Source organism: Tasmannia lanceolata, unplaced genomic scaffold, assembly GCF_043159265.1.
Source record: "Tasmannia lanceolata isolate RefF3 unplaced genomic scaffold, GAP_Taslan_0.1 ptg000016l, whole genome shotgun sequence".
Taxonomy (NCBI): Eukaryota; Viridiplantae; Streptophyta; class Magnoliopsida; order Canellales; family Winteraceae; genus Tasmannia; species Tasmannia lanceolata.
In genome coordinates, this window is record NW_027518693.1 from 18703487 (window position 1) to 18715863 (window position 12377).

Genomic DNA, 12377 nt, shown 5'->3' on the forward strand with positions numbered 1-12377 from the left:
TTTCACTAATCCTGAAGCCACATGAACTCTGAAATTATTTTAGTTCTCTAAACTCAAGAGGAAATGACTATCTATGCCACCAGGCAATCATGCAACTCCCTGATGATGGGGCATAGCTCACAAGATACATTTTTCCAACTGCTCTAGGATTCTAGAACGGACCTAATCATGTAGCAAAAACCTAAAGCATTTTTTTTGGGAAATCCGAAAGGTCTTACACTTTCCACATTTATGAGCACTTTAGTTTAATCGTCTTCAATGAACAAATAGGCATGAGATTCTATTATGAATGTCAAGTGGAACAAATAACATACAATAATGAATAAATTTTATTTTATTTTATTTTTTTTGCAAAAGAATGTTCAAGTCTTATAGAGCTAAGGGGGAGCGAGGCCCGAAACAAGAAAGGGAAAGAATTTCTTATGAACCCAATATGGTCCTAATCAATGACATCTTAACTAACTAACAGATAGTTATGTACAAATGCATCTTAGCATATTTGCAATCATACACGCATGTAGCATTAAGAAGATAGTTACGTACAAATGCATCTTAGCATATTTGCAACAAACACACATGTAGCATTAAAACAGGATAATAATCCAAAGCATTTACCAAATAACATTAGCTCGTGTACATCCAAAATTTTAGCGCAAATAAGAAGTGTGGGTTTGAGTAGTGGGATGCATGTTATATTGGTGCAGCATGTATATTTGAAGTTTAGTGGGTATTTATGCAGCAGCAGAATCTAAATGCACTCTCTCAAATACCATGGAGTAAGTTGCATGCTTTCTGATTTATCTGTATATAGGCTTATAGACATGCGCATAAACACACAAGTTTATGCTGATACGTGGAAAGGAAAATCAATATTCCAGTTTCACTGCAACAAATAGGATACGAACATTTAATCTGGTTGCATACAACGACCAATGACGTTTCTACCCACGGATAAAAGGAAAAGGAATGAGTAATTATATCTGTACCAACACTTCATCTTGGTAGCTCGAGAACGCTTTCGCCAAGTCTTGTATACTGCTCACAATAGCATTATGAACTTCCTTCCCACCTGTCAAACAGAGTCTGCAAACAACCAAACACAAAAAGACGTTCAGATTCACCGACCACTGAACCCAACACCTTGAATTTTCTGGAATAAAAAAAAATAGAAATCCATATTTTGATATCCTAGTATTATCTTCATTAACTTCTGGATTTGAAAGGAGTAGACTCTAACAAGTAATAGACCCCCAACCCCCGCGGTAGATTAATCACAATTCACTCTCAAAGAATGAAATCATTAGCCCTAGGAAAGACTTGTTTCGAGAAATCTCTCGTTCCAATGCCTCACGGAACTTTCTACAACAAATAAATATGGTGGCATTATGAATAATTTGCCTATTCTGCTTAATGCTGAGCTAATGCAATTTGAGATGGCAGGACTCCAATAGATTTGTGCAACTTTGGCCAAGCCATCCGACCTTCAAAGAATTTTTGAGTATCTAGTAGAAATTCACTCAAGGGGGACTCAGGATTAGATTATCTAATAGGATCAAAGCCTTGAAGTCAGAGCTTCATGATTGGAAGAAGAAAATTTCAGTAACTGCTCCAAAAATTCAAGGTTAGGGTGATATAAGGTATTTGGATAGAAAAGAGGAATTATCCCCTCTATCTGAGTTTGAGAGACTTACTAGTACACCCATTTAACAAAAAGAAAAAAAGAAAGAAAAAGAGGCTTACTGGTACACAGTTAAAGCAAGAAGGGACCAAAACGTCACCAAGAAAAGGACTGGTGACAAAGATCTAGGCTCTTAGGTTAGAGGGCTGGGGATTAAATTTTTTAAACAAACTGCTAGCTCCAAGAGAAGGAAGAAACAAATTCAGAGTATTCAAGTGGATGGGTTAACATATGAAGCCAAGTCAAGCATGGAGGAAGCCATTATTCAATATTTCTCATCCTAATTTTCCTACAAGATGTGAAATGGGAACACGATGGTTCTTTTCCATTAACTCTAGGAGATCCTCGATTATGATGTTATGTTGGCCATGGAGAAGTTCTATTATTTTTTGTATTGTTTATTGCAAACAAGTGAGAAATTATTAACAAAAGAAACACGATGGTCCTTTTCCATTAACTCTAGGAGATCCTCGATTATGATGTTATGTTGGCCATGGAGAAGTTCTATTATTTTTTGTATTGTTTATTGCAAACAAGTGAGAAATTATTAACAAAAGAAAAGACCAACTACTTGAAGCTATCCGGAGCATTACAAAGAAGACAAAGAAAAAGAAAACAAAAACTACAAGATAGGTAACTAGTGTCAAATCATCAATTCAGAACCTGACACGCCAAAATTTGCCAGATGAATAGCGGAAGTATTGCCATCTCTATGAATATAGGAAAAGGAACACTCCACCTCCCTCAATACATCAAGAATCTCTCTGAATAAGTGTCTAAATCGCCAAAGAGGATCGGACTCCTTTTGAAGCCACCGAATTGTGTGGAGGGAATCGCCCTCATCCCACAACTTTGTAGCCCCAACCTGAGAAACTAATCAGACATTGTTCCACAGAGCATGAACTTCAGCATCTGTCACATCACAGTCACCACAGGGGCTTGCAATGGAAAGAACAGTTAGAGTTGGAGAGGATCTCCCTTAATGCCGACAGAGCAGGTCACAACCCCACTCCTATTATGGAGGTTACTACTACCATCAGAGTTCATCTTAAGCAACCCTTCGGTTGAGGGAGCCCAACATCTTTTACTGCATCTTGCATTGCCCTAATTCCAAGATTTAGGAGCGGTTACAGTATTAAGGAATTTAGACCGATCAGCAGTGGATTTATAAGATTCTATCCACTATCCAAGGTTTTACCCATTAGAATTAAGATAGTTAATTTAGGAAAGCTTATGATATTGAGGTTTTAATTATTGACCTACTTTTATATATACTTTAACTTGTAGTTTCTTCGATGAAGGCCATAAGGATATTGATATTTCTGGCCTGGTCACTGAAGCATCAATGACAACAATAATTTCATCAACATATATGTACAACCACGAAATTTTATTCACCTAGTACATCACTATACCGTTTACCATTCAAGTAGCTAACAGCAATAAATAGATGCTGGTGTTATATTTTGTATCTAATTTTATCATGTTGCTTGCCTCCCTTCTCCAAGTCTATTTTGCAATTTGATGGTGCCTGTCGGACCATGTTTGGAAAAGGCTACTTCTCCATCCATTTTACAATTATTCTACACGATGAGTATGAAGCACATAATGAGCAACACAAAATTTAGTTAATTCAAGGGATTTCACATCACAGTAGAGATGTGAACAAAGGAATATCAATCAAAAACTTCACAATATAATATAGCATTTCTAATTGCAAGAAAACTCACCCAAATATCTCAAGAAGTAGAGACACTTCTTCCTCACTTGGTGCTTCGAGAATCTGAGTCATACAAAAGAGTTAACCTGTGGTTAACTTCAATGATCACCAAATACAAAGTATAATTTAACATTCAATTATAGCCACACTTTAACATTAGAATAATGTTTACATACGCAGAAAGAATACAAAATTGTACAAGGAAATAGGGTATACAGATATGAACAGAAAATATAAAATTGTACAAGGAACCTGTAAACAATACGATAATTTGTGGATAAGATAATCAAAAGCATGCGATGCTGATTTCCTAAAAGCCACCGGAGCATGGAGAATCAGAATCATGCAATGCTGATTTCCTAAAAGCCACCGGAGCATGAAGAACTCTTCAAAGCACAAGCAGTCCAAATGCCGGATGTAAGCCAGGTTTTTTTTTAATGGCTGGAAACCAGGTAGGTAATACAGTAAAAGAAAATTCATAGATAAATAAGAAAGCAAGAAACAACAAGTAACAGAAATTTTCAGGAACACCAATAAAATCAGGACTTTAAAAAATTGACATAGTAGTAGAGAAAAAACAGCTCAACTACCATGAAATATTATAATGTGACTAAAACGATTCCTTTACATCATATAATATTATAATTGGTCATATAAATAACATTTTATGTATTAAAAGGATAAGAATTCAAAAAGAATAAGATATTTATAAAGCATGGAACAAATGTATAAACTAAATAGCAACTAGAAAGAGCTGCAACCAAGCAGAACAAACATAAAGATCAGGTTCATTAACTATCAAACACAAAAGACATCAGAATTGGCCAAAGCTATTTCATTGATAGTCAGTGACATTTGTATTTGTGCATTTCTAAGCCTTCTTTGTTGCTAGGCAGTCCTAATAAATAGATGGATGGAAAAGATGCAGACTGGTGGGAAGAAGATGAAAAGCCAACAAGAAAATGAACTGATAACGGAGGAATGCCCCTATTGCCTCTACCACAACTTCGGATGGCAGAAAAGATGCAGAAGGTGCTCGCAAGTCCCAGTGAAATCGATCCCCTCACCTGTTACGCGGATTTGTGGGTGTGTGTGTGTGTGTGTGTGTGTGTGTTGGGGGGGGGGGCGCTCCAAAGGGAGATCTAAGCCAGGAAAAAGGTCATAGATCTGGAGTCTGGCCTTTCTCCCCCTGTAAATACCTTAACTTCAGATGGCGGGATAAATGTCATTGGTGTCAACGGGCAGAAACCCTTCAAAATGGGTACCCTGTGCTAGCTCAACTCCTCGGCTAGAGATTGATTGTGGTGAGGATGATCGTTGCCTAGATTCTGGCAAAATTTATCATCATAGGAGTTCAGGGAGCCCATCTTTATTTATCTCGGGTAGGGAAGTGGACGCACGAATGGATACCCTAAAAGCTTGCCTGATAGGGAAAAAGCAAGATCATAAAGGGGCCCTAGATGAGCTCTGGAGTTGGGCTTAAAAGTCCTAGGACATTCCATCTTTACAATGCCCTTCTATTTTGGCAAAGAACGAGATTATTTTTATGTTTGAAGCAGAAATGCAGGCATCACAGATTCTCGCTAAGGGATCTGACGCTTTGGGTAATTACTTGCTCTCTCTCTCTCTCTCTCTCTCTCTCTCTCTCTCTCTCTCTCTCTCTCTCTCTCACACACACACCGTGGAAAAGGGAGTTTCTTCAAGGTGAGGAAGCTCAATGGGTTAATTTTTATGGCATCCCATTGCATGCTTGGGTTGTTTCAATGGTGGAGGCTATAGGGAGCCTTGTTGGTAAGGTTGTGGAAACCAAGATGGAAGGCAACCACCAGAATTGTATGAGCTTCGTCTCGGCTAAAATCCTAACCCCCCGTTGGCATTTTTCTAGTTCATGTCTTAAAATCAAGATCTTATACCAGACCTATACCATCGGGTTCATCTTCAGGAAAATAAATTTTGTGTTTGTTCTCCTGAGTCCTCTTCCCTTGGGCCTTCCTGGATCGGGCATCCGCTCACCAGCTGAACAATCCCCGGCAAGTCAGGGGTGGCTGCCTGGTGAGCCTTCGGATCCCTTAATGATTTCAAATTTCAAATCTAACCAATCAAATCTTCTGATTGTGCCACCCAAGGATGGTCCTAAGGTAGGGCTCGAAAAAGGTGTGGTGGGACCTGAAAATAGGAATCTAGGTCAATCATGTCTATCCTTGGCGGGTCCCGAGACAGCTAAGCCAAAACCTCCTGCCCCTAGGCGGAAAGTTGCCTGGCTGGATCTGCCCATCAAGACCAACAAGAGAATTGGCCTCCATTCAAAAGCAAGGAACACCTTTGATTATCGAGCCCCTCGCGGCTATCATGACAGTTTAAATCTCTTGGCCAGGTGCCAAGATCAAAAGAAAACCTCCTTATAAATATTTTGGAGAATCTTCTGGTCACAAATTTAGGGTAAGGGAAGAAAAACAGCAGGCTGTTAAATCATCTAAAATTTTACTCCAAATCGGCCAAGATTGGATCCATTTATGGCTAATCCATTGGTTTTGCCCCCGGATAGTTGTAGATATTGACTTTTTGGGCCCGGGGGGGCATCATTTTTAGTAACTGCCTTAGACGGGAGGCCATAGTGATTAAAGCGTATGCTGCTGTCTCCACTATCTTATCGCTTCTTCGTTGTTGGGAAGTGGGTTATTACTCCTATTTACTCATCACGCGTCTTTTGAGTACTTCTCTGTTTTAGCACTCTTTTCTAGGAGCGGAAGTTTTTAGGCTTTGAGATTGGTATTAAAAGGCAACTCTAGTTCAGTCCCTTAAAGAGGCATAAAAACCACAAGGAACATTCATCGGATTTTCCTAGTATTATTTGTCCTCATCATCCACAAAGGAGGAATGGAAAACCTCGGTAATACAGAAGAATCGTCTTCTTGCTCTGGAGGACGTCGTAGACGGCTATTTATGGAAATTATGGTATTAGAAAATATCCTTAAGAGGATGGAAACGATGGTCTATAATGAAGAGAGGGCTTCCATCAATGCCCCAACCCACAAAGATTTATCGGGAGATCTTCTTCGTGGGTACTGGAATCTACTCAAGTTAGAGTCTCAAGACAGCCCATTCACTTGGTGTAGCCTCAGTGGGTTTACTACGGTCAAAGACACCCATTCGCCGTTGTACAAACACCCTTTCTTTAAGCTACTCGTGATTGAAGAAAGGGCTGCGAGGAAGCAAAACTGGGAAGCTACTAAGGCGATGGGTATCCGGCTGGTGGAAGAAAGGATTGCGAGCTGAAAAAAGTCCTGGATTTTTTATCGGATTCCCGAGGACCTCTTCCTTGATATGCTGGACTTCCAAATCCAGCATATTATGGAGGAGTTGGAAAAGTGTTCGGCATAGGAGTCTTGTCTAAAAGTACAAATTGAATGACTATCTAGAAGGTGATGACAAGTCTGCTTTGATGAATGCCTTGCCTTTCCTCCTGATTTGCAGGGATGGGAGTGGGATCTCAAGAAATAAAGGATCTCGGTGAGGCTTCTAAAGGCTTTAGAAGGGGTTTGATGCTAGGAAAAGACAATCTTCTAAGGGTTTTGAGAAGGAATCGAGCCTTTTCTCAGGGTGGAGTGTAAGATCTGCCCATAGCTTGGTACAGGAAGAGGAAGGGGAAGGAAGGATCTTGACCCCTATTGTTTCTGCTTGCCTTTTTTGCCCTGGGTTACGATTTTGACTTGGTGAGCCCCTCAAATATGGCACTTTTTCCTGGATTCGATTCAATTGAGGTTATCCGTTATTGGGTAATGTAAGGGGTAATGGGTTTTCTTTTAGGCCAAGGAGAACACTCCTGGGCAATTCATACTATGTAAATCTAGAGGACTACTGGTCCCCATTATAATTTCACTGGTATGAATATATTTGTCAATTTTCAAAAAAAGTATATAAGCAACTAATGGAAGTTCCTTACGGGGACTGCAAACTTCACTTGTCGCACCTAAGGGGATTCCATACTTAAGTATCAGAGGAAAGAACAGGTGATGGACAGAATCCAAGAAATAGTATTGCCACCATTGACCTTGTTAAAGTATAAAAGATAAATAACGCCCTTCTCCAACAGCTTAAGCTTTTGGAGAAGTTGGTAAGTTAAGCTTTTGGAGAAGTTGGTAAGTTAACATGGTATCAGAGCCAAAGGTCTCGAGTTCAAACCTCCCGGATAGCAAAAATCCACATGCGATGGTCTGCCCAAAGTGGGACCACATGTGCCACGTGTTTGATGAAGAGCTACTATCACCAAGAGAGGGATTACAACCCTTTTCCAACAGACTGCTTGAATGGACAGACTCCTTAAGAGAAGTGTGACCTCAGCACCGCATCTATCGACTGGGCTAACTGCCACCGTTGACTCCCGTATCCCGATATACTTATTTTGCACGGGCCTATTCCTATCTATAAGTGGAATTCCCTTTCTAGGCCTAAAAGAAGGTCTTTTATGGAGGGTTCATGTCCCTATAGTGACCTATTGCACCCATTTTTATTGGGTTTCATACTAAGACTTATGAGCTCTCAAATGATGCTTGGGGATTGCTTTTGCCCATACTGTGCTTCCAACTACCGCCCACTACATCAGTATAGTTTAAAAGGCAGCAGCTAGCTTTATTGACTCAACCAGAGGAAGAAGGAAAGCGAGGTACGTGCCGATTTCCTATTAGCTTGTGTAACTCATGTCACCTAACGAATCAATTAGCTGTACTGATGAGCTAGATTGCTAGATTTCTTGTGTCTACATGGTGGATTGGCTTCCTCACTACTTGTATTGATTTCGTCCCCCTGTATGCTGTGTACCCCGTACTGGCTTCCCCATGTTTTTATTTCATTATTGGCACATGGGTCGGCCCAAAGTGGGACCACATGTGCCACATGTTTGCCAAGTGGGCCACACGTGTGGGGGAGTGTTAAAGTATAAAAGATAAATAACGCCCTTCTCCAACAGCTTAAGCTTTTGGAGAAGTTGGTAAGTTAACATACCTAAACCTAACTCATTCATATAAATTCCTAAATAAAGCTACTAAACTACTGATTATTCTGATTTTCTATCAATACTATTAGCATATTATTGGCTACTATTTCATAGTAAAAAAAGCATGGAACATTCGAAATCAGTATTTCCAAGAATATAAACCAAAGAAATTTAACATAAGCTATCAACAGTTCATAACTCACCATAGACAATGTCACACCTTCGAGAGCTTGACTATAAAGAAACAAATCGCGAAAGTTCATGGGTTCAACCCCCATATCAGGATCATAAAAGAGAACCTATTCAAAGCAACAAATGCAACCATTAAGCAACTTAGTCATAAGAAAAATAAGCATAGTCAAGTCTTCTAATTTCAAAATCCAACTAACCAGCAACCTAAACAAACATAGCTCAAATTTGACATGAAAGTTTAAAGATAAATGAATAATTTAGTGATCTGAAATATCCTGCAAGTGCATAAAAGGAAATGCATAATACTAAACCTTCCCAGCAAAATATTTAGCAATCTAATCACATACTTTTTGTTGAAGTTTATGTCTGTTGCTCTATCTTCATTTCTTATGATGTAAGGGCAGACTAGTGATTTTATATCTTTTTCACTTATGAGTAGCATAGTATGTAATTTTCTCATATATTATTTAAAAACAAAAGAGAGTCATGAGGACGTATTCAACACTTTCTAAACCACACAACTTTTATCCTTCCCTTACATCACTTTGTTTTCTCTTTCTTTTATCAACTCTTATGCTTTCTTCTCTCTTATATGTTAACATGATATCATACCGTTGACCCCTTGTGATCCTCGACTTCTCTTGAATCTTATTTTTCCTTTTAAATTTGCATACAGTTATTTGGAAACCCTAGATTTGTCGTGTGTTGATCGAACTACAGGATCTAGGGCTTTACTTTTTTTGGTTTCCCATTCTAGAGTCTTGAATGTCAACCAACACTAACACTGTTTCTGACCCAATTGCGTCCCAATTTACCAAACTCAACAATTTAATTGTTTCAATGTAGGAAATTGGGATCAATCCACTGAGCGTCGCAGAAAAGCAAAGGAAGTGTGAGAACCATAGATGGTGATGAAGGAGACGGAAATGAGGAAGACGCATACGAGAAAGAGTTCAAAGAAGATGAAAGAGAGATCACTTATGAAGACAATCAAAGAGATTCTCTAGTTGTCCTGTAAAAACATAAAGTTGTCCTATTAGCGTTTATGCATTTCCTAATCACCAAAATGAAACAAGACACCGTGAAGATAAAGAGGGCTCTCCAAATTGCCATGGATTTTTTGCCATATTTTTTAGCCAAAAGAGCAATATAACAGCCCCAATGATGCATTTGACCTGAGTCACCCAACTATAGCTTAAAATGCTAATACACACATTGATGCAAATCAAGCTTGACAGAGAATTAAGATTTAAAAAGCATTAATCACCGGACAACAAAAAAAAAACTCATTGAAATTACTCACTGTTGAAGCTTTTCTTGGAGATAAGTTGGATTCATCAGAAACATCAGGTCGTTCCACAGCTCTTTCCTTTTTTTCCAAAGAACATTCGGATACACTTTCTATTTCTTTCAAGGCAACCAACCATCTTCTCAATAACTGAATTCTTTCCAGTCCCCTACAAGAAATAGCAACTTCTTCCAATCTTTTCACAGTGTGCTTAAAGCTTTTAAAATTACGAGCACCCTGCAAAATTATGTAAGTTGCATAAAATAAATAAAATATTGAATATCTATTCAGGAAATAAATTTGATAAGCTTGAACTAATTTACTGCACTCAAACATGGTGTATGCATTCTCTTGATACATGTGAATATCTGCAAAGATATGTGTCCAGTGTGTGAATTGTTTTACTTGGAAAATTCATACATGATGAACTTTTCGATGGTGCCAGTACCAACTGCAAACGTAGAAAACATTTAAGATTTTTAATCTTTGTCGACATACCATGTGGCCCATCCTAGTTGAAATGAAGGTGGGCCGCCTTTCATTTCGATGTGAAGCGTCATGGGAATTTCAAATTTTAAAACCCCTGAGCATCATACGAATGATGAGTCTTTGACTAAGCACAGAAAGGGGGATTTTTTTTTTTTTTGGGTAAAACAGTTTACTTTGCATTTGATTATTGTAGTTAATGATATTTGGTAGGCAACATCATTGAACTTCATAGCAAAGTAATCATATCTTATGGACGGGATTTCAAATCAGTATGGGACAAATAATAACTCATAACTCTATGTGGTATTGATTACTTTATGTGGTATTGACGTAGTTGGGGTCCTTGGAGGGAAGACCAGTCATTGTACTTTCTTAGACTTTATTACATTGTACTTCTTTATTGACTTTATTATTCCATAATCTAGACATGTGTGACATCGTATGTCACTAGGTGTTCAATGTTATCAATCCATTATGGATGGCTTCCTTGCTTATGTAATGGTTTAAAATGTGCATGTGTGCTTGTTCTAGCATTTCCTACAGTTTCATATTAAAATTTCATCATTTGCATATGTTTCCATACGTTTCACTGATTTTACAAAATTTCCAATCAAATCGAAATTATCCCATTTCCGTGCCAACATAAACAAAAATTTAAAACCTAGCATGCACCCATCCAAATTTTATCCATATAATCTTTCCCGCGGGTTTGATGTTTTCCACGCAGGCCTTGTTGCCTAATTGAATGAACGCAACAAGTGGGTGCAACATAATCTTAAAGGGTGCCATTAAAGTAGGAAAAAATCTAGTGATTCTACCCTTAATTCGAGCATGAACAAGGTTCAAATTAGTCCTAGGCTCCTAGCAAGAGCTAAATTGGTGCAGCGAATATAAATGCACAACCCAAACCTTGTTCATAATGTCTATATGCCATAACAAGGCTAAAAGGGAATGGAAGAAAATTAGTAAAATACCATGCGATCTTGGAAGATCTTGGCGCCCTCGGCAACAGCATGGCCGACGGAGTCCGCATAGTTCTTGACGGTGCGAGTGAGACTGTTCTTGCCGCCCACCTCAACGGCCTTGTTCACCGCAGATCTCAGCCACGACATTGTTGATTTTCAGAGCAAACCAAGAACAAAAACACACAGAGAGAGAGAGAGAGAGAGAGAGAGAGAGAGAGAAAGAGAGAGAGAGAGAGTGCAGTGCAAGTTTGGGATCGTTTCAGTCCCTCTCGCCGTACATTTCGGATGCCCTAAATACAAATTATACAGTACAAACTGCTTAAATCATTTTTACTGTTTTTGTTTGCGGGCGATGATAAATTCGCTCCCCCTTCACGATAATTCACGCCCTTTAAAGGAGGGTATGTGGCAGACTTTAACGTTTTTTTACGTCAGCTCACGTTACAGGGGTTTGAATTATCTTACGGGGGTGCTGGGTGCGAGTAAGCGAATTATCCTACAGCGGTGCGAATTTATCATCGCCCTTTGTTTTAAGTTAATTTATTTGAGCTACTGATATTGGCGCTACTAACTGAACTTGTCGTTTCGTTTCATTTGGCAATGTTATATTTGTTTTCGGCTGCTGATATTTGCACTACCATGGTTTAATTGTTGCACAAACTCAGCTTAACTTTTCTATTTTAATTGGTTCATGAGAGCTTTTTGGGAACTGTAATGACCCTCCACAGCTGATGTGGTAGTGCCAGCATTAGCTGCTTTGTTTTCTCTTCTTATCCATGAAATAAGTTTTCAAAATCAAACAAAATTTCTTGTACTTCAAGGAAAACTACAGACCTACTAGACCTTGTAATTTTATTTTCTATGAAAATTTTTTTATGAACAATATTGTTTTTTCATACCTTTTTATTTCCCTGGTGTTGGTTACCTAACTAATAGATCAAAAGCCCCAGAGGTGATTGAACATGTTGGATTAAGCCATTTAAACGTATTCCATACAAGATTGGGTCCCCTCCCTAGTCTCATACCCACGCCCCCCCCCCCCCCCCCCCCCC

At 38.8% G+C, this 12377-nt stretch overlaps 1 protein-coding gene across 1 annotated transcript in view; it reads right to left on the reverse strand.

The window, feature by feature from the left end:
* LOC143848362 (uncharacterized) overlaps positions 1–11616 on the reverse strand; it is a 38511-nt gene extending 26895 nt beyond the window's left edge. The window contains exons 1-5 of the mRNA XM_077357286.1: positions 11335–11616; positions 9887–10108; positions 8595–8690; positions 3409–3461; positions 987–1083 (exon numbers count right to left, since the gene is read on the reverse strand). Coding sequence (XP_077213401.1) covers positions 987–1083; positions 3409–3461; positions 8595–8690; positions 9887–10108; positions 11335–11472 — 606 coding nt within the window. The 5' untranslated portion in view covers positions 11473–11616. The remainder of the gene's footprint in view (positions 1–986; positions 1084–3408; positions 3462–8594; positions 8691–9886; positions 10109–11334) is intronic.
* Between the last annotated feature and the right edge of the window lie 761 nt (positions 11617–12377).